At 46.1% G+C, this 26,097-nt stretch overlaps 1 protein-coding gene across 1 annotated transcript in view; it reads right to left on the bottom strand.

Annotated features, from left to right (window-relative positions):
• Positions 1–26,097, bottom strand: part of KALRN (kalirin RhoGEF kinase) — a gene marked incomplete at its 5' end in the record, with an annotated part of 528,347 nt that overhangs the window by 74,033 nt on the left and 428,217 nt on the right. The window contains 2 exons of the mRNA XM_082311480.1: positions 24,150–24,396; positions 25,964–25,993. Of these exons, the coding sequence (XP_082167606.1) occupies positions 24,150–24,396; positions 25,964–25,993 (277 nt within the window). The remainder of the gene's footprint in view (positions 1–24,149; positions 24,397–25,963; positions 25,994–26,097) is intronic.

Genomic DNA, 26,097 nt, shown 5'->3' with positions numbered 1-26,097 from the left:
TGCCGGTTTGCCCAACTTCCAGTTAAGGCTCTGTTTCTGACCAGCTAGCAAAGATGTACAAGGTGGCTGGCTGAAGTCCCTTCACTGCGCATTAGTCACCGTCACTCTGTCAAGAGAAGCTTACTTTGTTAATCTTACAGCAAAGAGCTTCACCAGACTGAGCCAGTAATGAATCAAAGACTCAGGGAAGGATAGCAAAAAGAGGAAAAGGAAGGAAAGAAAGAAAAAGAGGACAGTAAAACAAAAAAATGCAGAAGGAAGAGCAAAGCTGTAGGAGAGGAGAGAGGAGAAGCCAGAGGGACAGGAAATTTAAATCAGAGCTCTACCAGGAGCTTAGCACAGACACAAACCCACTCAATCTTTCATTTTTAACACACTGAGATTAAAGGTTTGACATTCAGATTAAGTTTCTTTTGTTCTGAAAGGGAAAGTTTGGACAGGACTGGCAGCCTGCTCAGGAGACCAACTGTTCAAGGAGGCAGAGGGACATGTTCTTTGTCGAAGCTGATACGACACATCCATTTAAATTCATCTTCCCTGTTTCTGGCTACCCTCAAGTAAAAAGTGTTTTATAGTCACACCTGAAGCTACTCTGCAGCCACATAATATTACCTAGAACGGGGTGTAAGGTGTTGCAGTGTAAAGTTATGCTGACGATACATTACTTTTAACCACAGACCCTTTTCTTTGGGCTGTACCTGATGCACTCATAGCTAGCTTCTCAAGTCCAGTAGATGGGAACATCTCTCTCCTCGTGCTTGAAGAAAAGCATTTCCTACACCTTGTTAGTGCTTTCCACCCTCCTGGTGCCCCTTAGGGCAATGAGACCCCAGCGTGCTCCAGGTAGGGCTAGAACTGAATGAGATGAACTACTGCAAAGAAATGTCCTTTAAATAAGGCCCTGGGTATGATACAGCACACAGAATTTAACTTCTAGGTTAAATCTGAGTCACTGACTAGTCTGTACAGCACCCTGTGCACCAGAGCCTGGAGTTCAGTCTCCACCGGACCCGAGCTCCATGCACCCACTGCTGAGCTTCAGGACTCTGCGCTGAAGGTAGTGCAGAGGAATGGCACTCACCCACTGGACTTTGCTCTGTGTTTAAAGGCAACAAAGTTTTGACTTTGTCACATTCAAGGCATGCAGCTGGCCGTTTGCTTTAGAAAAGACATTTCACAAAGCAGGAATCCCTCCAATTTCTTTGCTTTCCCTCATCGCCCGTTTTAAAGGGGCCTCTAATCTGAACCACATAGATAACTGAGGAGATGGACTCCGTGTTAAAAGAAAAGAAGGTATATTCAATTGCAAATCCTGGACTGATTTCTAAGGAGAGGTCAATGCCTTTCTAGTTATCAGAAGACTGTCAGAATTTGAACCTACTTATCCGTCTGCTTTCAGGGCCAGTTTTGCAGCACTAAAAAGCATCCCATTACACTAGGTCACTTCGCGTTTGTGCATTTAGGAGATACTACAAAAAGCCTTGCTTGCCCACTCTTGGCTGATTAAGGCCGTTGGCCTAAAGGCTGTGCAAGTCTAATGCTCTTAACTACCCCTTTTTATGGCTGAGAGCAAGTGACAGACTCTTGCTCTGAGGCACTCCTATATTAGGATTCATATCTCTCCATACTTCAGAACAGACAAGTACTCCTTATTTAGTTCATGCAGGAGACCATGAGTTCAGAGCAAAACTGCAAATGGTGCGAAGTGTCAGTTGCTTTCTCTGGATGGATGCCAATAGCTTTGCACATGGGCAAAGCTGACAAGATCAGAAACTCACCAAGAGAAACAAGCGAGAAAGCCGTATCAAGGTCTCTACTGCTGCAACAGACAGGATAAGATTGATGCAAAACAGTAGCTTAAGTTATCGGTCAAAATCCTTCAGAGAAATGCCCGGTTACACAAAATTTACGTATTTCATGATACACTGGGGACCGAGGGTTTGGGTTTTTTCAGCTCTGCATTATTATTGCTATTTAGGAGATCAAGCATCCGCATCACTTCCAAGCTCCACGGCACAAAAAGCACTGACGCAGCTTGTACCGACACAACCTCTGTTTGAGCATAGACTGCACGCTCATCTTCTCAATTTCTCTCACCGGACGGTTCTTACTGGCACAACAAAACCTACTCAGTCGTTGCAAAAGATCAAGATACATCAGGCATCTGTCACCAGGAAAAAGCAGAGCTGCCCTTCCAAAGGCAAAGGGAAGGTCATTTATGGGGCAGCAGTGAGAACAGCTCCAAGGTGCTTCACATCCATCTTAAATACAAACCACGGTCGCCTATTTGCACTGCAAGTCTGAGCCCAGTGAGAAGCCCTGGCACAAACAGTGTCCCCCAGAAGCAAAGACGATCACTGACAATGCAGAATACGTCAAGTTAGAGCTTCAAAGGTCTGGTTGCCACATTAAAGCATCTCCAAGGTTAACGGCAGAAGCTGCCAAGCCATCAGCACACTGATGCTGTAGTCTGGGGCACCCAAATCCCTCACCAAATGTCAGGTTCAGTACCTGCTTATAGTTAGGGAGCATTTCCACCATCTGACTGCCTCTGGTTTTCTTTAATGAATACAGCATAACAGATAGCCCTTTACAGCTTTTTGCCTGAAGTTTACTATCAAAGACAAGAAAGAAGTAAAGCAATCGGTATCACAAAACACCTTTTGTTACTAACCTGGTAAACCAGAACTGCAAACACAGTTAACATTTCAAAAGGAGAGAGAAGAGCCAGCTGTTTCCCCTTCCCCCTTCCAGAGAAGTCTGCAGGCCGGACAGGCAGCAGGGAGATTTTAATCTGTTAGAATCAACATTTTAAAGACCAGAGCCATGTCAGAGAGCTTGGATACTGCTCCAACTTGCTGCATGGGCCAACACATTAAAGCACAGGCTGTCCAAGAGACTTGGCTTTCACAGTAACTTAGTACCACAACCTTTCTGTTAGCAGCCCTACCCTACAACCAGGTTACACGTTCCTTCTTAAAGGCTGCAAAACAGCGGGGTTTTGTGCCTTGACCTCAAGACTCACTTCTTTGGCATGAAGTAGCGTGTTCTCCTCAGGCTGAAAAAGACCAACGTCTTATGAAATCATGGCAAACTCCGTCACCAACTAGTTTGCTGCTGTCACCACCTACACGTGACTCTAGTTTAATAACTGCGGAAAGGGGGCTCCTGCACTGCAAACGTGTGCCTCCAGAAATTAGTAAACCCATCTGTCCTCAAAGTCATCTTTACCTGGGGATATCTAAATGGGTTCCACGATTACCAAAAAACTGCATTTAAAAGCTTTAGTTTTCAAAAAAGGACCCAAACCAAAAGAAAAGGCAAGTTTTGTTTGGGACATTTTTGCTTGGCCATTCAGAGAACAGGCAATGCTAAAATACCACGCACACATCTTCAAAAAACTCACATTATCCAGAACAAGTTCAAAAGTCATATCACAGCATTAAGGCTGCAGGCTGGGAAATCTTCAGTCAATGCATCTGAGCTGCGCTGTTCCTTGTAAAAGCCAGATTTTTATTTTATTTTTACAAGGCGCTCTAGCTGCCATGGCTTTCCCACATCTCTCTTAGCGTTTCAGCTCAGCCAGCTTCCCCAGACCTTCCCACATCACCATTCAGAGATTTGTGAACTGTGAGAAACAGATGTTCTCAAAGCATTTTGCTCCTATCCAAGCCCAAAAAAGACTAGAAAGAGGGAAAAAAAAAAAAAAAGAAGAAATCTCATTTAAGCAAATATTTCTCCCCGCCCTATTGACCTTACAGTCCCAGGGTGTTTCCTACCAGCGACGATAAAATGTATCCTGTCAGCTGTAGCCCTCTCCCTCCCGATGCCCGCGGCCGGTTCAGCCGCCGCTGCGGGCAGCGGCCCCGCCGCTCTCGGCCGCGGGGGCTCCGGCCGCGCCGGGGCCGGGGCCGGGGGGGTCCCGGCCGCACCCGCGCTGCCCGGCGGGGCTGCGGGGCACCGAGCCCGGCCGCCCCCCGCCTTCACCTGCCCCCTCCCTCCGCCCGGCCCCGGCGCAGAGCGGGCAGGCGGCGGGGGGATGCCGCCCTGCCGAGGGCACCGCCGGGCTCCCGCCCCCCCCCCGCCCTCCCCAGCCCCCCCGGGGGACCGCTCCCCACAGCCCGGACCCCGCCGACCTTCGCAGGAGCAGCAGCAGCAGCACTTCGCCAAGAGCCATCCTACACCGGAGCGGGCGGGATAGCCGCGCCTGCCCGCTTTCATGCTGCCTTCGGGCTGCTCATGGCAAGGAGCCACCGGCCCGCTGGGGAAAAACAACAAATCACGATTTAAAAAAAAAAAGAAAAAAATGCCCCTAAAGCCAAAAAAATATTTTAAAACAGCCGTGATAAGCGGCCGAGCCGGCGTCGGCCCCGGCGCCCACCAGCGCTGTCCCCGCCGTGCCCGCCGCGCACCTCCGGGGGCGGAGCGGGGCGGAGCGGGGCGGCCCGCGGCCACCGCACCGCCCTGTGCAACGGGGCGGCGGCGGGCAGCGCCCGCGCCCGGCCGGGAGGGACCGGGCCTGCGGCGGGACGGGGCCCCCGCCTCCCGCGGCGGGGACAGCGAGTTTTCGGGGGGGAAATGCTGTGGCTGCGCTCAGGCGGGCGGCCGCGGCCGTGCGAGAAGTAACAACTGCCTGGAGGAAGTTTGCTAAAGCTCTGATATGTTGGGGGGTGTGTGAGTGTGTGTGTGTGTGTGTGTCCTCCGAGGTCTTTAAAAGGCAAAACCTGTATTGCTGTGGGTTTTTTTAAAGTTCACAACTTTTTTTTTTTTTTTTCCCCAGCGCCGTTCCTTAACTTAAGCATCTGACAGCTAAAACTTCTTACAACTAGTTGAAAGCACTAACCAGCCTGTTGAGATCCCAACTGCTCTGCCTGTCTGTCTGTTGCGGTTGGAGACCTGCCTGAAGCACTGTAGGGTAAATGCTCACCCTTCTGACACACCGACCAAGATGCCTGAGATCCAGAAGCACAGCTTGCTTTGGAAGGTGCCAGCCTGTTGTGTTAGGATTTCCCACCTAAAGCATGGAAAACCTGAGGTGCCAAAAACGTCCCGAACCTTGCTGGAGGCGACTGGTAGGAGAGGTCGGGCAGGATTCCAGAGCGTCAGCATCATAGTTTTGCACCCTCACATCAAAAGCTGAACAAACCCAACAAGCTGCTTCTCCCAGGCATAAATACGTATTGGGAGGGAAGAGCAGGGGGGAGACGGGCTGTGCTTTGCGCCCCTGTGTGCCAGGCCTTGAGCCTGAGCAGGCATGGTTGTACCGACGCCGCAGACTGGTGATCTGGACTAAGGCTTTTGCTTTGCTGCGTAATGGCTTTGGAGTAAGTGATGCTCCTGTGAGGCCAAGGGCCACTTCTGGACAGGAGGTGAGGGCTGTGGCTTCAGCACAGCGCTCACAAACCCACCTTGGGTTGCACCTACATAGTGGGTGCTGTTGGCCAGGGGGAGGGCTGTGCTGGGTGATTTCATGTAGCTGCCAAGCGGGATCCTGCGGACCCTAGAGCCATCCCGGCAGAAGGACCCCAATACCTGGTGCCAGAGACCCTCCCTGAGAGACTCCCTCTGCCACAACAGCAAACCTGAAACCTTCCCGCTTCACTTCTGGCTGCGCTGCAGGAACTGTTCTTCGACTACAGCCTCACGGGAAGGCCTGGCAACCTCACAACAAGCCTGGAGCGCACAACATTCTCCTGCCAATGCCCTTGAGCACCAAGGTGCTTTTCAATACATAAGAATGAAGGGAACCTTAACTCTGTTTCCACTTCGCTGTGTGTTGTGTCATTCTTTGACTTGGGTCTTTGCCTATCTAGGAGATGCAAGGGAATGCCAACCTTCATGATTCTGTGACTGTCTCAGGGCTGCGCGTGGGGCTCTTGTGCCTGTAGCGGGGAGATAGTACGTCTCACTGGAAGCAGAAACCACAGCTGCAGCAGGAGAAGGAAGAGGTGGAGTGGGAACCACCTAGGACACCGCCACCCTTCTGCGCCGCTCCCTTTCCCTATGGACCGTTTGTCCCTGCCACAGCGGCCCTGGCAGCAGCTCTTCAGGCGGCTCTTTGGGCTACCTGGAGCGCCAGGCAGTAAGAAGGCACCAGCATAGGGCCTCTGAGCGATTCAGGAAACTTGTAGCAGGGCTCTTTTAAGAAGGCAGCTCTTCACTTCTCCTCCGCTTTCTGCTTCATACCTCATCTCTCTCTTTTCTAATCCACTCTCTCACACCACATCCACCTTCTGCCCTATGGGTTGGCTGCCTCCCACCCAAACTCAGCCTGCTTTGTGCAAACAGAAAAAAGTGGATAAGATGAACATGCTCTTCACTGGCATCTTTCTGTTTGTGTGGCATCTGCCTGGATGGGTGATATGGGCTCTGAGGCAGAACCAGTCCCTATATAGTGCCTAGTATGCCGGAGCCTTGCTCGTGGTAGGTTTTAAAAGTCATCATAGGAAAATCTTTTTTGGATGGCAGGGACATCCAGCAGCAAAACATCGCAGAGGGCAAACCCGGCCACGCTGCTGGGAGCGGAGAGGGCCTTGGCTGATCTCACCCGAGGAGTGTCTGAGCCATCAGGCCGAGAGAGAGCATTTGAGGAATGCGGTGCGTGTTACGCCAAAGGCACAGCGATAACACAGTGCTTGGGGGTGAAGTTTCAATGCAATAGTGCTTAGGCAGTGAAGTCTGAGACTCTCAGGAGGGTTTTGAAGCAAGTTTGTAGCTCTTGTAATTGCAGCCAAACTTTAAAACATAATTAAGGTGCAATCTCAGCTCTGGAAAACTGTTAGCTTAATTAAAACAGAATTGAAGTCATTGTGGGGGGAAGCAGGCTTCCTCCCCACCCCCCCCAATCTACAGTTCCAGCAATATTGTGAAGGTTATATCTAAAATGATACTATTTAAAAATACATACATCTTTGCATATTCGCTGATGAATTATACACGCAATAAATACTTCACAAAATACAATAAGACTGAAAGACTTAATAATCACATCATATCAACTAGCTCCTATAAAGCAGAAGAGGAGACATGCTGTGGGCACAGTCTAGCTCAGCTTCAGCCCTGGCTGAGGAAGGCTTCTGTCATCAGCGTCAGTGGGAACTATGCTGCCGACTGCGTTGAGCCTTTAGCTTCAAGTGGGGAGTTCAGCCTTTGGGAAGCAGAAATGTTGCAGAGACCACACGGGGGGAAAAAATCTGCACAGTCCACTTGCCCTAGGTGAGGGGGGAGGAGGCGCTTGCCTGGGACTAGAAAGGATCCTTAACCTCACTTCCTATGTTCGCATTATATTTTTCATGTTATTATTGGACAGGGTGCATTAATGCGTGACTCTGTGGTCCCTGAATAACCTGTATGTCCCTTGGCAAAGAAAACATTGCTGTCCTTGCTCTAACCTATGCCTGACTCGGAGGAATTCTTCGAGGAAACATCTCCCGGCACCACGCTCCAAACACAATCGCTGTTATCTGCAATGGAGTGGCTGAGAAAATTTTTGGGTCGTGACTTGCTGCATCTGAAGCTAAGGCTATCAGCAGTGTGCCTGCACCACAGGCCAAGTGTGCTGCCCTGTGCAACGCAGACGATGGAAGGGAAGTAATCTCAGCCTAATGTCAGGACGACGAGGGAATTAGTTCTGTCTGCTCTTAAATACACCTTTCGAAAGTCCCCAGGCGTATGAGTTGCTTTCATATGAAATCTGAGAGCCTGTAGAAATTACTTCTGTAGTGGGGAAATAAGTTCTAATACTTTTACCCAGTCCTCTTGTGCAAATTTTGGGGTGAAAGATGGAACACATCAATTTTTACACTGTCTCCAGTGCTCCCTCATACCTGCAGCAGCTACGTCACTTCCTTAGGTTATAAACGGAGGGACCTATCTGAGGGCAACACGGGACAAAATAACGAGTGGCTGTAAACTGGCATGGCTTCATTTGGGTCAAGAGAAATGCAGTGAAATACGCCTGGCCCAGATTGCCCTGGAGGTCTGTAATGCAGAACAGCAGGGACATTTCTCCCATAGTAACAGGTGCCGCTTCCTTCCCCCATCACATATAGAGAGATGAATAATGTAATAGCCCTCCGGAGCATCTGTTCATTACTTATGCAAGTCAATCCTACATTGTGCTTTAGGGTGTAAAGTGATCTCTGCAGAAAATCCATCCCTACGGGCACCACTATCACGGAGTAAGATGTATTACGGCAGATTTATTTTTTTAATCCAATGAAGCTTAAGTATTAGCTACTCGTTTCTTAGGAAAGAATAGGAAACCAACTATCTAACAGAAGCAACTCATGGATGGCAAAAGGAAGATGGATTCGTACGGTTTCAAAGACATCATTCAAATATGTGATATGACTTGCAGAGACATATTCAGATAGTGCAAGGACACGCACAAAATTTAAGCTTTGTTAATAGGGAGAGTTAGGTACCTCTGCAGAGCAATTCAGATGGTGCAGGCAGGACAGTAAACACGGACGTGCCGAGAACCAGTCAGTGAGAAACACCAGGAGCAAGAACTTAGCAGAACTTGCTTTCTGATTATGGTCTTGCTTCAGTTCATGGAGAAATCAAGAGTTACACAGCAGCTTAAGGAGCCCAGTAGATGCTAGCTGACTAGTTTCATTACTGATTCTCCCACTTGCTTTCTGGGTGACTTTAGGGGAAAAAATTACCATTTCTTGCCTCAATTTTCGTGTGTGCAATAAAAGGATATTAGCATTTCACATTCCCTTTAAAGTGGTCTGAAACAGAGATTAGACATCCTACACTGAACAAGAAGAAGAGTTGTTATTGTTTGATGTGTCTTGAAATGAGTGTGGCAAAATATGGCTCTGACATTATTGGCCTTTAGATTTAGTATTAAAAAGCACCTCGATCAATATACCTTGCCTGCAAATGCTAGTCATAAAACCAGGTAAATCTGAACAATTGGAGGGAAAGCAGATTGGCAGAGTGAAGCAGTCCTTGCTCAACCAGCACATTTCAGTACATTATTCTTGGCTCTGGCTCCAGCTATTTTCAACAGCACTAAACATTCATTAGATTAAATCAAATGAACCACATTCTTTAAAAATAGCCAGAGCCTTGTCGTGCCAGTTGGAAAAAACAACAACTTTATTGGGTATTAAAACAGATCAAATAAATTAAAAATAAATAAATAAATAGAGTCATATTCCCTCCTGGCGCAAGGGAGCACAACTCCAAGGAGAGGTTTTTGGCTCCTCAGTTCAGCACAGTGGTAGGTAAAAAAAGAACGTTCTCAACTAGCTAAAACAAACAAAGTAAGAAGAAATATAGACAGCCCGGCACAAACTCCATGCTGAACTGCAATGCAGGCATATGTTCAGCAAATGTTAGAATATATCATTCCTGATCCCTCTGCTGTAAACATCAGCATGGGATGGGTTTACGGCAACTTAGAAGAGTTGCCATGACCAAACAGCATCCTGGCCCACCAACTCTACTGTAAAGCCTCAAGGGCCACAGCCAGACCTGTCTGCTCTGCTGAGATGGACCTCACCTTTATGTACTGCACAACCCACCTCTCCCAAACGTCAGAAGTCCCCTACTGACACTAGCCTAACTTTCTTTCCTAATTTACAACCCACCTTTTTTTCTTTCTCTGCATCCTATAAAGAAGGAAGAGACTACGAAAAAGAGAGAAGTTGCTTGGAGACTTATCCCCAAAAGTATCTTAAAAAGATCATCAAATAAACAGCACGAGGTGGATAGCTGTAGAGCAGGCTGCAGAATAAGATACATACGCTTGCTTTCATGGGATTTAGTCTGTTTCAAGGGAACTTAAGAGTTGCCCCCAGAATATTCACGTAGGTGTAGCAACCTGATCTAGTTGAAGATGTCCCTGCCAATTGCAGGGGGGATGGACTAGATGACCTTTAAAGGTCCCTTCCATCCCAAAGCATTCTGTGATTCTATGATAATCTAGGAGAGTTTCACCCACTCTCAGGAGCAGAACGGACCTGCAGAACACATGCCCCTTCAGCCTCCAGCCTAACTTTGCCTCTCAGATATCTCAGAACAGATTCCTACGTTGTCCAGTTCCTCTGGTTTCCTGGGCACAGGACCAATTCCACTATATATACGGCTTCTTCCTAAGCAGTAATAGTTTTCTGATAGTCAATTGCTTAAGAAAACAGTTAGAAGCTGGCGTACAGTCCTGCCTTGCTGCCTCCCTCCACGACCTCAGTGCAGGTTCACCTGCCCCTGGACTGGCTCTACTGCTTCAGCAAGGTCTTGTATGAGCAGAGAGGACTTGTCTGACCGGCCAGCAGTACCACCAGATGAGTTATGCTCAGATGAGGCTGCAAAGAGCCTCACCTCACAAACCAGTTTAATATAATAGGCCCAGTAAGTGGTGCCACATACCACATTATCTTAGTACAGTACTAATTGGTTGCTGGAGAGCTATGCTGGATGGTGGACACATCCTGAACAAGCTACTGGTCAGAATAAAAACCCAACCCTTCAGCAAAAAAGAGTGAACTAAAAATTTAAAGCAGGTTTTGTGTTCATTTCCTGAAGCACTTATCTCCATTAGAGCAGAGACCTATCTTTGGGAGCTACTGCAATACCCAATGATGGAAGGCGCAAAGCATTAAAGCGCTGCCTTTTGGACAAGTTTTGGCTCCTGTCTTACTGTGTTGGGCCTCAGTGGGGAAATCATGAGCCTATCTCAGCCCATCATGGTCTGCTTTCCAAGACAAACAGGAGCCTCACCCACTTGTGCATGACAAAGGTGAGTTGTTGTTTTAGCAACTACAGACTAATAGTGTAACAAAAGTATTCCTGACCTGCCTGCCTCAACTTGCCTGAAGTTGTTCTATTTGGATGGTAGAAACCACAGCTAATTTTCTCTTTAAATGGCATTTCTCCTTCCTTAGAGTAAGTTGTTTCCTGTTTTTTTGTGGTGGGTTTTTTTTTTTTGGTGGTGGTGTGTTTTTTTGGGGTTTTTTTTGGTGTTTTTTTTTTTTTTTTTTTTTCATGGAAGCGTATTCAGACTATTTTCCTGAGGTGTTTTGCAGAAAATTGCAAGTTCTGTTCTGTTCGTCACCTGTCCCCCACTCAGTATCCAACACAATTATGGTTCAAGGCAAGCTAAAAGAAAAATTTAAAAACTGGCACACGCCATTTGCTAGTTAGAGAGAAAATGTTCTCTGTTTGGCCAGTCTGGAGGAATTGGACTGGAATTGAAATAAAATTCAATGTCAATATTGCAAAAGCTTTTATTTATTTGGGCCGAATTATTGCATTAACTCTATTTTCCACTTCCCTTTTTTTCTAGGGTAAAAAGAATGCAGAGGAGTTCTGACCAGGCAATGTTTCAGATGGCAAAGCTTTCTGATTTACAATACCAGATCTAAGACAAGCATAAAAGAATCTGTAAAACTGTTATTGAAACTTATGGCGGGTATAAATAACGAGGGCACACACAACAGGCAGCCTGCTGTGTGAAGAATTAAAAAAAAGACAGTTTTTAAGCTATTTTTGTCAGCTGGTGGAATGACTGGCTAGAAAACAACCCCTCTGCTTTTATCAGCGTGGAGCACCTCGGCCCGCTTTCATTCTTTAGTGTCCACAGGCTAGCTATAACGGCATTTTTAGGATGCTAGCTCTCTGACAGGCAGGATTTCTGCTGATGTCCTGTACAGAAATGCTGCTCCTGGGAACGTCAGTGAGCAATTACTAGTCTAGCACCAAATATTCTAGAAATCCCCCTTCTGCTTGGTACCATCAGACATTGCCAAAAGCTGGACTTCTACACATTGGCATTTCCAGTCAGCACAAGACAAAAAAACCTGTTGTCTTTCTGTGAGAGGGGCAAGTACCTGATGTCATGGAGTATTTTTTAATTCCTATGTTCAGCCGATCTCTCGGTATGTAACAGCTCCACATTACATGATAGTTCCATGAGTACTTTGAGTTGTCAAGAGCCAACAGCCCTGCCAAAACCCTTTGTTGCCTTTTCTGTCTCTCCCAGGTGCCCGCTCCTTCCTGCTGCTTCCCCTGTGCCAACAGAAACGTTTGTGCAGCCTCACAGTGAATCTGATCTGCAAACGGATCCAGGCTAAAATTAACCTAGGGTGGAAAAAAAAGTTCATTGTAGCCCAGATTGGTTCCTTGATCTGTCTTGGTTCTCCTGTCATTATTGTTCAGATTTTACTTCAAAAGCCTCAGGCTATATAACTGATGCATCACCTGTACTGTGGTACTATCTCCTGCTCTCAGTCATCCCACTCACTGTGGGAGATCCTGGCTGCTCGGGTAGGCATGGGACACATACGTGATACTCCCCATGTGAGACAAAATGGGTACTTCCATCTGACCGACTATCTTTTGCTCAGCAGAGAGAAGCGCCAGCCCCCAGTGCTGCTGAGAGCAGGCCCATCTCTGTTGTGCCTGCATGTCCCATAGCATGTTTTATGACAGCAATCAGCAAGCTGATGCGGAGTGGAATGCGTGGTTTTGCATCTTTACGTGCAGAAAGACACATCTTCGAAATAAGGAAAGGCTGTAGCAGATTGAACATTGCAGAACGTGTGTAGCTCCCAGGTGAAGGCTATGTACAAAGCAGTTGTCCTGTGGAGCAGCAGTGTGTATGCATAGCACAACTACAGCAGATTCGTCTGAACAGATGTGGAATGGCCATGAAGACTACTGGTGTGTAAAGCCCAAACTACCTTTCCCTGCCATCCATGCACAAAACTTTTTTTTACTAAGCTTTTTCACAGGTTAGAATAGCCTTCCTGTGCAGCAAGGGCACCCTGATTCCTTCACACTGCATGAAACTTAATTTGACTTTTGCAGTCAGTGGAAGGAAAAATTTTCTTATTTCACTGATTAAGAGTCCTGCAGAGTTAATAAATCCTTCAGTGCTTTTCTGAAGAATGCCATTTGGTTCTTAAGGCCAGAATCTGTTCTCTGATGCCTAAATGCAATTCCCATAGATTTCCAAGGAAACTGGGTATATATTCCTTGGCAAAATGCAGCTATTAACTTAAAATTCTGAAGATACATGAAACCTGCAGAGAAAATAAAGAGCTGGGTACAGTCTGGAGGAGTAAAACTGAAATGTATGAAGACCTAAAAATACTTTTTAAAAAGTGTATCTTGAGTTGAAAGATTTCAGTCTTCCTCCCTAGTCTAGAAAATAGAAAAATGCCCTTGAGATATGAACACTGGGTGCTACTATTTAACTTGTAATCTGTTTGGCTTGCAAAAGCAAAGGGCAATAAAAACTTGTAGTTTGGCATCAGGCAGTTTGATGTTATTGGTGAGAAACATGGAACCTTAGGTTCACTTGATGAAAACAGGAGTCACCAACACACGTGAGCTGCAAATTGCCTTGCTTAAGAGAAGTAGTCAGGGCTGCTTTATTACGTGAAGGGTTGGACAGTGTATTACTATTGTTTCTGTCGGAAGGCACACCTTTAGAGAGACTGGAGGCCATCCCAACCTTTACTGCAGTGTGCAAGCGATTATCTCTATTTCTATGCTGTGTAAAATGTAATTTGCATTTTGCAAACTCTAGAAAGAAAAAAAATCCTTGTTTCACCACATTACAATTCTGCAGAATCAATAATTATTCAGTGCATTTATGAAGAATACGTGACACATATGTTAAATAGCACCTTTTAATAAATGCTCAGGACAACCAAAGACAAGAATGGTTTAACCTCTTATAATAAAAAAGGGAACTGTTCTTTAGCTATTCTGAACTGAGAGAGACTTATTTAAACAGATTTAAGGAAAATATAGTCAAATATGGACTTTGCCTCAAAGAAAAGAAAAATGCCATTCCGGAGTTGAAGGCAACATTTGTAAGAAGACGTAATATCTTTGATGAGACCAGTTAATATGAATGGAAAAAAATACACTGGCGTTTATGTAAATAACCTCCTGCCCTAGACTTTTAGACCATCATAGTGACAATAACATTAACTGCTTTCTAGAATTTGGGATTAATCTGAACTAAGCAAAGTTGACATTGGTTCAGGCTCTTTTGCAAAATGTGTAACCTGGGAATAACTGCTCTGACAAAATGCTTGCGTAAATGACAGGAAAATCAGGCTTCTTGTGTCAGGATCAATATATCAAATCTGTGCCGTGTGCTGAAGCAGATATACAGAAACATAATTTCAATTATTGAAGTACATTATTTAATACATATGTGCTTTGCATTGCAGTTTGCCTATCTCCGGCTCAGACTGGTCAGGGAAATGGGATTTTTAGCAGAGCTAGTTCACTTCAAAACATACTCATAAAATATTTGTTTAAGATTAGCAACGGAAGGACCAGCCCAGCAGTGTACAGGCCTTGCAGGGTGCAAATACTGCATTTAGACTTAGTCCCTTTAACTGTCTGGAAGCTGAAAGAGCGGGGAAGCAACATTTTGGGAAAGCCAAAATCATCAATCATTAGTATTCGTGCTACTGCAATTCTTGCAAGTACCAGTTATGGGCTCAACCTTTGTGATGATGCTATTCAAAAGTACCTCCACAGTTTGACCTTACGTTAGTAGGGATGTCAGGCATGAACCCAGAGCCAGCAGTTTATTTTTCCTTCATGCTTAAAATTTAAACATTTCAGGGAAAAGGATCAGGCAGTAAGCTACAGCATATTCAGCAAGGCAGAAAACTATGAGGAACATAATAATGAATGGTGGCTCATTGAAGCTGGTTACACAGCAAAAAGCCTAGGCAAACAACCCAGATCCCACTCTTCCCCTCACGGTCCCAGATGGATTACGGTCTGATGTCCATCTGTGAATCTGCTAAATTTAGTCTGGCCTCTGAGGAAACACAAGACGCAAGCCATGCACATGCTCCCGTCGCTCTTTCAGGATGACCTTCCTGTTAGCTCGATGGGCCAAGCGCTACAGAACAACTCCCCCCTTCCCACCACGCTACATGTATTTCAAGACACACGACTAAATACAGAGGAAATAGATTTTACTCAAAGAGCTATTTTTATACCCTTCCTCCGGGCTGCTTGTTTTTCACTAGTGGGGTAGAGGCGTGGAGATGTTATGGCTGCTGGCTTGAGATCAGAGTTAGCATAAAACCTCATGCTACAAACTGAACTCTCTACTCTGCCTGCTTGCTCTGGTGTCTGCAATGCACAGAGGTACCACAGCTCCAGGTAGGAGAAGAAACAAAAGGCATCTATAAGGTTCCTATGCAGTTAATAAAAAGAAACAGGCATTATATTTAGACCGTTTTCAGTAGGTGCTTCCCCTGGGTAACTGTGCAGAGAGCTTTGAATGATACCTGACCTGACCTGGTCTCTTGAACCTCAGTACCACCGCAGGAGCCTGAGTCCTTTCTCAGTGCAACAACCATTGCTCAGACTCAATCAGCACTTTTTGTGGAGTCCTTTCAAAGGCCCCTCTCTCTGCTCTGACCCTGCTAACGCAAGGGAAGGCGGAGCTCAGCCATTTTGTGAAGGGACATATGCTGGGATCACTGGAGAGCTGGGGACTGGGCAGGACAGGCCTTTCCTGGCTTAGGGTCCTTTGTGTGGAAGATATCTCCAGTCTTTCCCAGGCCATATGGGATGCTGCACGGTCCACATTACTCCAGGAAACTATCTCACTTAATGAATTAAAAGTATAGTATTTACTCAGTAGAACTGTCTGGCCTTTGCAATGTCCCAACAGCTGGGACATCAATATGTGAGCAATAAAAATTAAAGACTCCTCTTCCAGCACATCTTTGAAGACAAGTTGAGAAAATAGGACCAGTGCAGTCTTGTTTGTCCAGGTATGTACAGCTGAAGTCCTCTCAGACTGTCCCCTCTCAGATGGCTCGTGGGGCCAGGAGAGGGCTGTGGCCACCCACCCACCCCTCACCTAAGCAGCTAGGTCCTGGCAGCAGGGACTGGCTGGGACCTCCCCTTTGTGAGCAAGCTGTAGCAGAGGAGAGAGGTTCTTGCTTCTCTGCAGGACAGGGAAAGGGGTGCTCTGGGGCTTCTCAACACCTGCGCTGAGAAGCACAACCCTGTCCCATTCCACAGAGCCCTGAATATCTGGGTTGGCTTAACCTGGCCCTGAAAAGCATGGGCTGGCCCTAAGAAAGAAGGCTGCGATGGCAGACAGGAGAGCCAGGAGGGCATGGAGAATTTATGACCCTGGTCACCCACAGAAGCTGTGGGAGGAAATGCGGTCCTGAGCCTAATACAGAAAGAGACTCTGTGTTACTTTTTTTTTTTTTTTTCCTGTGGGAAAGCATAAAAATGCCTTCTAACAATGACTTGACAAGCAAACTTCAGCAGGACGTGAGAGTCTTAGAGAAACATCAGAGTTGGGAGAATGCATGGCTATGTCTCGGAGACTCAATTCTCCTTCTCTGCCTCATCTTAAAATGCTTAGCCACATCTGCCTGAGTGTTGCTCTCAACACCTCAGAAGGAAAGAAATAAGGCAAGTGAAGAGAGGAAACAAGTCCAGGGAGGCCACGAGAGAAAGCCTCTCTAGAGCTGCGTTCCCTCTCTACTCCCTACAGCTCCAGCCCTTGGCAGGAAGACCCAGTCTGCCGGGCCGGCTGTACCACCATCTCTCCACAAAACAGAAGCGCTGCAATGAGTAACTCTACCCTCTTCCAAAAGCTGCCTCTCCACAAGAATATCTAAAGGAAACAAATGACCCTTTATCTTGAGAGAGAAGATTCTTCATTTTGGAAACAGACATCTCAAGAGCACCACTTCGCACAGTGCTGACAGGAGCCTGCGCAGCAGCGATAGACGATGGTCGTCCCTTCCTTCTGCTGAGACTAGTGTTTAACCCTTCTGAAATGTGAATGTTTCTGCCCTCTTACAGATCCACACAGAGTCTGGAAACATCCTGCACTACGTTTTCACTGATGCTTTCCTATTTGACCACTATTAGGGTGTTTCTGCTAGTTTTCCTCTTTTTTTTTTAGCTGGCCTTGACTGATGCTAAAATCAGAATGATTTGTTATCTCGATAGGCAGCAATTCTATCCCATATTCAGTCACAGCCTGGGATGCTGGTGCCAGTATGTTAATGGTGAGATACAGGTGATCAATATTCCTGCTACCAGGAAACCCTGTTCTCTGAAAGCCTCCCAGACAAATTAAGCAAAGGTCCCAAAGGTGCTGTAAGCTATGCATTAGAAAACTGAGCATGACTTGCACAATAATAAAGCTGTCAGAGACTGCAATGCCAGAAGGGACCTTTAGCTCAGGTGCCCTGACCTTTATGCAATATCAGCTACTGAATTCTGCCCAGTTTTATCCTGTGCTCTCCCTATTTGCTGTACTCCCCAAGTTGCTCCTGGTACACACGTAGCGAGGGGGACCTATGAAAACGATGGAAGACGCAGAAGGAAAAGCAGGTAGACGGGTCCCACATTAACAAGGGGAATCAGGCCCAACAAACGGCGATGTATCCAAACATTGCAGCATCAACGGTCTAATCCTGATCGGATCATTTGTGAGCACAGTACATGTAGACTACAGCACTGTGTGTACCACTGCTGAGTTTTCCCCCAGTTTCTCTGCCAGACCAGATGCTGAACCCTCTGGCATTCTTGATGAGTTCAGTTGGCCACAGCATTTTAAATTCCCTCCTTTTTTTTTTTTTTTCTTTTTCAGTGAAAAAACCAGCACGGCCACTGTACAGTGAAACTTGGGGTTAAGCTGACAGGGGACTAGGTGGATAAGGTTTTACCCCCTGTCAGAAGGGGAAGCAAAGGCAAAGTAAACAAGAAAATTTGCAGGCCTTCTCTCTTTTAAACAAAGACTCCTGTGTTTAAAATAATAAAAATCCACTGTACAAAAGCAAAGCAACTTCCCCCAAAATAGCCTTTCCTGTTTTATCAAAGCATTCATCAAAATTGTACTTCTCCACAAAAATAAAGTTCCAGGTACAGCACTGGAGGCCTTTTGCTTTGATTAGATAACAGAGCAGCTGAAGCAATAAGTATAATTGACTTTACTGGTACCTGATATGTCCTAAACAAGTCCACATGGCTGAATCTATCTTTAAATATCTAGTGATGCCATACTGAAAATAAGAACAAATAATGAAATAGAAACACCAAGTCAGAGAAATACAGGTATTCACAAGCCATCAGAACATGGCTCCAACAGCCTGCATACAGTCTGCATCCATGACTTGTAGCTGCTGCGACTTACCATGGAGGACAAGTATTTGCCATGCTTGGGCAGGCTGTGCCTAGCTTATCTAGTTAGTCAGGTGGTGCTTGGACTGACGCTAAAACTCTAGGGCTTGACTATGCAAGGATTTGTCAGTATAGTTTTGTCTTCTTGATGTACTGACGTACCCAACAGGTAAAATCCCTGGTAGAGCTACAGTTACAGTGATATGAATACCCCTACGCAGGTGTTCCTCATCCTCTCAGGCTTGACTTGCCCTACCTCTTAGAAACAACAAAAATCAGATCTCATCACCCATATTGCCAACTGTTGCTAAATATTTGTTCTTTTTTTATTATTTTGGAGATAACGGAGTCCAGGAGAAGATGTAAGCATGCACAACACCAAGAATGGACACTTTATGGGTATCTGAGTTCTTCCACAGGGTGACTATGAAGTAGAAGAAAGCACAGAGGTCTGGGATCAAAAGATAGTAGTAGGTAGGGGAGTGAGGCATCACCAGCTCTCCAGCACTGGGGCAGACATTGCCCACTGAGGTAGAAAGGAGTGATATGGTGGGGAGAAGCTGTGAAGGGCTGTGAAAGTGAAGGCACTTGATGAGAGAGTGGAGGGAGACACAGCTGAGAAAAAACAAGGGAAAGGGTGACCTGATTGAAATAGCAAAGTAGTTTTGAGTTCTTTCATCTTTCTGTTTCCATTTCTTTCACTCCTGCATGGAGCCACACTTGTATATTGAGGTAGAGCAGTAGGCCCAAGCTGGGCCCCAGCAGCCCTTGGTCCCAGTCCATAGAGAGCTGCTGTGTTACACCACACTGGTTAGCCGACTTGTTTCCAGCTGCTCTATCATAATTGAAAAGGAGTGAAAACACAGAAAAAACCTTCCTGATGGGATTTTTCTGCGTAAGCTATGTCCTGAACTTGTAACAAGGGTGCCATGAGGCACTAAATGGCAGCAGGAGAGGTCCACACGTGACCTCTCTTGAAAGACAGTCTATACTATGAAATTTTGACTCTGAACACCCTTGTTGGAACGGTATTAGGAACAGAGGTGAGGGTTTGTTTTCTTATTTAAATACTGCATATTTATATTGACAATGGGAGCCTGATCATTGTTTACTTAATAGAAACCCCATGACCTGTTTATGTGCCAGTTAGATTAACTGTGTTACCTAATGAAATGTTTCCTTTAGTTCAGACCCTTACAAACATTTTAATCGACTGCTCTTAATTAAGACTTTCAAAAACAAAAACAATTTCTCAGCCTCTACGAGGACGACTGAAGGTTTAATGCAGTGCACTAAACCTTCTGAGCTGTCCTCACACAGCTCCCCCGGAACATCAGGAATCATTACCATCAAATATGTTTTGCAACAGAGATTGTTTAAAACACAACAGAGAAAGTGCATGAGCCAATGCAGATCGCAATTTAATACTCAACAGGAACAGGGACACAATAAAAGCAGCCTAGAGTCTTTTCCTCCACTAAAATCCAAGCTGTTCTTAAAAACAGAGATGTGGGAAGAAACAATTATGCTTTTCCCTACACAGATCACTCTTCTGAGATCAGGGACTGGAGGAAAGAGACTTCCAACCCCAACAAGAGCTGGATTAGCCTCACCAGCTTTGAACACTAATCCATTAAATGGTCTGCTCTTTCGCACAAGCAGTGGTCACAAAAACACAGGTCTCAGCGTGACCTCTTTTTCACTGATACCATTCTTCTTCTCACCAGCCTCGTTAAATCCTTATTCTGCTTCCTTCTTTCACAGCCCAGCCTGTCATCGCACCTACCAGCCACAGGCTCTCTCTGGCTGTGGGATCGGGTAGGCGACCCCCTAAATGTACAAGCTGTCACCTGAGCAGCACCGAAACTCCTGTCCCTCCTGCCCAAAGTCCGGTGCTCCCCCAGCTGATGCACCAGGGCCAACGTGACCCAGCTGGGAAGCGCAGGCGAGATGCTCACCCTGCTAACGTACACCTTGCGAGACCTATGTTCCCTCTTCACTTGGAAGAGATGCAACTATTTCTCAGTTTGCTCTGTTACAAGGACCCACCACTGCCACCAAAGCCCTGCTGTTAAATGGCCATCTGCCTGCACAGCAACATGTTTGCATAGCATCTTAAAAAAATATATTCCTCATCTCCTCCAGAGATATGTACCAGACACAAGCATCCTGCAGGCAGGATCTGGTTTGGGGCCCTGAATGGGATCCCTTCACATATCATCTATCCAAAACAAGTGCCATAAAACACTACTATTTTTTTTTCATGCTTTCTTTTTCCTTTGGTGATGGAGGTTGCTTAAAATTACTGCAAGACCTAGCCTTTGTTACTCTTCGAATTACACTGTGACTTTTACCTCACAAGAAAAATGGTGGGTGAGGGGTCATAAGATCAAGATTTCGTCTAAATGCTTCATGGGCCAAATTCAAATTTGGAATCACTCAGTCAAAGCTAACAGGCTGACACCAGGAACATTCTTGTCGCAGTGTGCTTAATGAATATTGACTAGGTCATTAAGTTGCTTTCTACCCATGTGGATTTCTCTCTTAATTTGGAATTTGTAGCTTAATACCTTAGGGCTCAATTATAGGGTAAAAGAGACAGGAATAAAAGTCACAGCTTTCCTGTAATTAGCCATGTGGGATGGTTCAAACAGAGCTTCTTTCCTGGTGTCACAGGTCTTTCTTTTTCCTTCCTAGGAATGCTAGTCAGAAAAAAAACCATCCCACAAATTCTCGAGTACAGTACCAGAGACTGCAGACGAGTTCCTTTTACTCAGTCATCTGTAAATCACTCGCAAAAGGTGAATCCCAGAAACCTGTTTGCCTTTTTACAGAGGGTAATTGCAAACACTGTCAGATTATCGGAAAAATAGGACAGGCAGGACTATACTTGGGCTCTGAGCTGCAGTCAAGTCATGAAAAAATCAAAAGTGTATCCTCCAAAGGAACACAGCCAGCAGTCAGACACAAGGCTGGGAGTCCTTAAAGTCTCTGCACTTTTACTCGCCAATAACAAGAGAAATCTGTAAAGATATTTAATTACAACAGGCAGGAAGTGTTCTCTTTCAGGTTTGTTCTCTTATATCCGCACCACGTTTTTCCTTTTGCAATATTTTATGTTAGTTCATTACCCATTTTCAAAGGAATAGTGCAAAAAAGTGAGGAAGAGCCAGAGCACACATTCACTTGTGAAGTTTGGTTTTGCACTTCCAGTGGCTTACAGTGAGGCTGTTTAAAAAGGCTTATTTTTTTGTTTGAGGAGGACTTGCATTGATGCTCTACAAAATGTTCTGGTGATTCCACCAAATCTTTCAAGCCTTCATCTTTTCAGGTGTTGGCTGACATATTACTTCCTTTAGTCTTTCATTTTAAGGATTGTAGGTAGCTTCTGTGAGCCACGTGATCTACACTTATAGTCCACCATGACTTATAACAGGACCAAACACAGTAATTTGCCATTTCCCACTAAGTAGATGTAATTATGTTTTAATGCTTGTCAAAACTCTGCATGTTTCTATCATAGATGGCAAATTCTATTATTAGAAATATTAAGTTTCGAGTATAGATACTTTCTGTTCTTGAAATTACAGTGCTTGTAAAAGCAAAGAATTATGTGTCTTGGTAATCGCAAGCAAAATTCAGCTGTTAACCTGCTCTTCTGCAACTGTGTATGTTCACATACTTGAAACAGACAGGGGACAGACACCACTTGATGTTGATATAAAATGTGCCAGCCTTTGCTTTGGGTTGTAGAGAAAGGCCAGAAATTTTGGAAGCCTGGACCAAGGGATTCCGAGTTCAACCCATGCCTAAATCTACTGGAAGTAGAGAAGGACACGAGTCGGAATAGTCAGAAGCCATTTATCATGCTAATCCTTCCTGCATCTCATGACAGGCTCTGCCAGTGTCTACTGCATTTTCCCCTTTAAACTTTAAACTTACCCCTCTTTCTTTATTCCCAGCAGACGTTCATTCGGTTTAAACAATTTCCTGTTTTCCTAATAGAGGGAGAACTGATTAGACACAGAACCTGTTTGCTGTACTCTGGCCAAAATTGTGGATTGGGTGGTTATTTTTATTATTTCTAGCAGCACTTCTGGAGAACCCATTAATAGTGAGGCTCCCTGATACAGCTTTGGGTATGTGCAGGAAGAAAACTGAGCTGAGAGGGAAAGAGACATAATGAAATTAAGGCTATGAATACATGGCTGGAGCCAGCCGGCCCCAGTCTGACTCTGCACTTGTTTGGAGATGATGGGACAAGAGCCAGCTCCAACCTGGAAGCGGTCGCAGCGTTGTTAACGTGAGATATCCTGCCCCACAGGCAGGCAAAACGTGCTAGCGCAGGCTCGGCGCTGTGCTGACACAGCCTGGTGGCTTCCAGGCATCAGTCAGCTCTGGTCCGCCAGCCACAGCCTGGCACTGCGCCCGTCGCGCGGTACCTGCAACTGTGCCCTGAAGCTCACGCAATCGTGCCAGAAGCAGAGTCCCCATGTCCCCTGCCAGCCCTTAGCCCCTGCACCACCCTGTCTCCATCCTCCTCGGGATTTCCTGCCTCCCTTTCCACAGCCTACTCCTGCCATTTACCTCTCTGTTTATTCACAGATTTAATTTGCATGGAAGCATGTAAGCAACTGCAGTGCTTCTCAGAGGACAGGGCACCTGAGCACCAGGACAGGCTCCTGTGGCAGCAGAAGCAGGGCAGGGCCCCAGGCGTGAGGCAGGGAGGAGAGTCGGCAGCAGGTCTAAGTGGTGTGTGACGAGTTCAGAGTTTGCACCGTAGTCAGAGCTGACGGCCAGGACTGACTTCACCTCATCCCTCTTGCAAAGCAGGGCAAGGGGAAGCACCTAACCGAACGAGACCTGCTGAAGGGATCAAACCTGAGAGGAAAAGCTGAGCTCTCCTCCCCCAGGTTTGGATCAGATGGCTCTTTAAGGGAAACTCTGATTACAGACCCTGGCCCTACCGCTGCTCTGTCCCGGGGGCGTGCCCCACTCCCAGCCTCCACAGTGGGAGTGCAGGCAGGGAGCGAGGATGGACTACAGCCCGGTTTCAATGCTTTTTCTCAAAACAAACAAACCCACCAAGCTTAACTTGCTCAAACAAGAACAGATCAAGTTCTATTTCCCTTAATGCAAAGAGAAGTTCAGGTTGTGGGCTTGAAGTCGGGAGTGGGATGACAGGAGCCTCTCCTCCCTGGACCTTACTTGCTTTGTGCGTAGCCAAAAGCGGGGGCACAGCCAAAAGGAGACCTGCTCTGGCCACACTGAACTGAACTGGCTCTGGTCTATCAGTCTGGAGCGTCTCCTATGCCTGGTTGCATGGATGCTGTATGCGGGACACACGTTGCTCAGAACAGAACATCAACTAAATAGGCCACAGACACCACAGAGACAAACAATATTTCACCATTCATTGTGGGTGAAGCCCAAGCTCTCAGAATAATAACAGGGGTGTGTTTTGTTGCACGCTAATTGTAAAGGATTCTTTCCCCATTGTGCTGTGCTATTACACACAACGTCTCCAGTTCACGAGTCAATAGAGTGTACCAGTACTCACTGGTGGCTTGTTTGCAATAACAGACAGGCAGCAGGGATATACTGAAAGACCATGCGCTAGTGTGGCACTCATAAAATAACATATCCACAATTTGGGGCATCCAGGGTGTGTACACAACAGGACTTTCCCTCCCTCTAGGCTTTCAGGCACTAAACCCAGTCCTGTTGTTGTTTAAAGGTCTTATTTTTACCCAGAATCTCAAGACAATAACGATTGCCACACAGCAAAAGACGCACACATACAAACATTGATTCATGGAAATGGAGTTAGGCTAGCGCTGTGCCGATTCACAGAGATCTGGTAACAAAACTCACTAATGACTAAACAGTCTTTTACCCACGCCAACTGTAAGAGCAGCCCAAGCAGCTTTGCACTTACATGATACAAAAGGGGAAATCCGAAACAGTCTCAAACCTGCCGGACTGTTGCCTACCTTTTCCTGAAGGGAAGAAGCAATCCATCTCCACACTGCTGCGGGAATGGGAAATGCAGAGAGCGCTGCTGGGGACCAGACCCTCCTGGGGCGGGCTCCGCTCCGTGGTCCGGACCAAACACCAGCCTGGCCTTTCGCTTGGCCTCTCCAGCAGCTCCACGGTCTGCCCCACCTGAATGCTCAGCTCGCTGCTGTGGCCCGCTGTGAAGTCCTGGAGCACCACGGTTAGTTCACACCCTCCAGACAACTGCCCAGGTTCAACAGAAAAAAAAAAAAAACAGGAATAGAAGTTAGAGAGCACAGGATGAAGGCAATCATCTTTGCATCATATTTACACTGGCAAAGACAGGATTTGTGCTTGTTAGAAGCCAAGTTAATAATTTCTTTTGTCAAAGGTCAGCATGTTGTGACCCTGGTTTCCTTTACTTCTTACTGATTCTGCTGGGCTGAAGTGAGACATCAAAGCTACCCACCCAGTAACCTTTTGAATGCTAGCTGTGCGTGAATTTTCTAGCTGTGGGTGTCCATCAGAAACCTTGCTTTTTTTCTTGCTTTAGTTTCTGGGCTGACTTTCTAGACTGGCAATAGCCCAGGCTGCCTCGGCACTGTGCCCTCATGGCAGGACAAATTCCAGCTCACCCCTCTACAGCATGAGCTAGACACATTCCCACATCCCTCCAGTGCAGTGAGGAAACAGCTACAGCTTTTTTGCAAGACAAGAAACATGCCCTTATCTTCCCAAACTTGCTCTAAGGGACCTCTTGGGAGACTAGGGAATCCTGACCGGGCAGATCAGAAAAGCTCCTCCCATGTTCTCTGATGGAAAACAGAGGTGTAAATATATAAACGTAGAGTGATTGATTATATGCTGACTTCCAGGATTTGGACCTAAGAATAAATGTATCGTCTTACTTCCGTACTGAGTGCTGGCAACCTGCTGCTTTCCTTCAGCCTCACACCCTGTGACTCTCGATGAACAATACTGGTCTCTGTTTAATCACAGTCTCCATATAACCAGAGACCGGATATATAAGCACATGTGTATACAGCAGAACAAAACAGAAGAATTGATTGCACAAGCAGCAGAGTTAATGAAGCTTGTTTTCTTACAGATTTGGATCTCAGAGGTTGATTCTTGGTGTGAGAAAAAGGTGTGAGCACAAGTCTAAGTTTTTCTGGCGTGAGGAATCTTTCTTAATGCTCCTCTGCAGTGTGGATTTCTTGCTGTCTGCCTTTCATTAGGGGCCCTCTTTTGGGTCTTTCTCCTTTACGTGCTGCCTGCTTCCCTGAAGCATGCAGGAATCTTTGAGGTCCTTATTCCAGCATCAAATTTGATAGAAATTAGTCCACTGATTCAAAAGTTATTAAGAGGAGAACAGTAAACAAGCTGATTCAAAACAGTGTAATACCATAAACCTCCCTATTTCTTAGGATATGAAGCTAAACCCAAGCATATTATTAAATGTTTTTAAAAGAACAACCTCTAAATCCAACTGAGTTGGGAGAAATCTTGTAAGATGCTGAGTACCTCTGTGAAATCAATGAGAACTGGGATCTGCTTATCAGCTTGAATGGGGGAGCCCTTGAGGAGAGCACGCTCATCTCTACAGACTCCCCTCTTCAGCTGGTACAATCTCCAAATCCCTTATCTTAGCCCAAGCAGCCCTGGATGCACACTCCCATGGGAACAGCCTGTCTCCCTGCTCAGTGGCATAGTGGTCTGTGTGTCTAACGCAGGTGTGAAAGCAATCCCACTCACAGAGGTGATAATTACAATAACAGAAAGGGGTCACTGGACAAGGACTGGTTCTCACCTGTCCTGTGTCTCTGCCGTAGACGAAATGCTAGATTTGGGGAAGAAGAAGGAAATATTTCTCTGAAAGATTATTTGTAAATAAATAGAAAAAACAAACAAAACAAACCACGGCAGCTGTTCGAGGCCATTCAG

Source organism: Platalea leucorodia (genome assembly GCF_965183815.1).
Source record: "Platalea leucorodia genome assembly, chromosome: 5".
Lineage (NCBI taxonomy): Eukaryota > Metazoa > Chordata > Aves > Pelecaniformes > Threskiornithidae > Platalea > Platalea leucorodia.
This window is presented reverse-complemented; position numbering and strand designations above follow the sequence as displayed.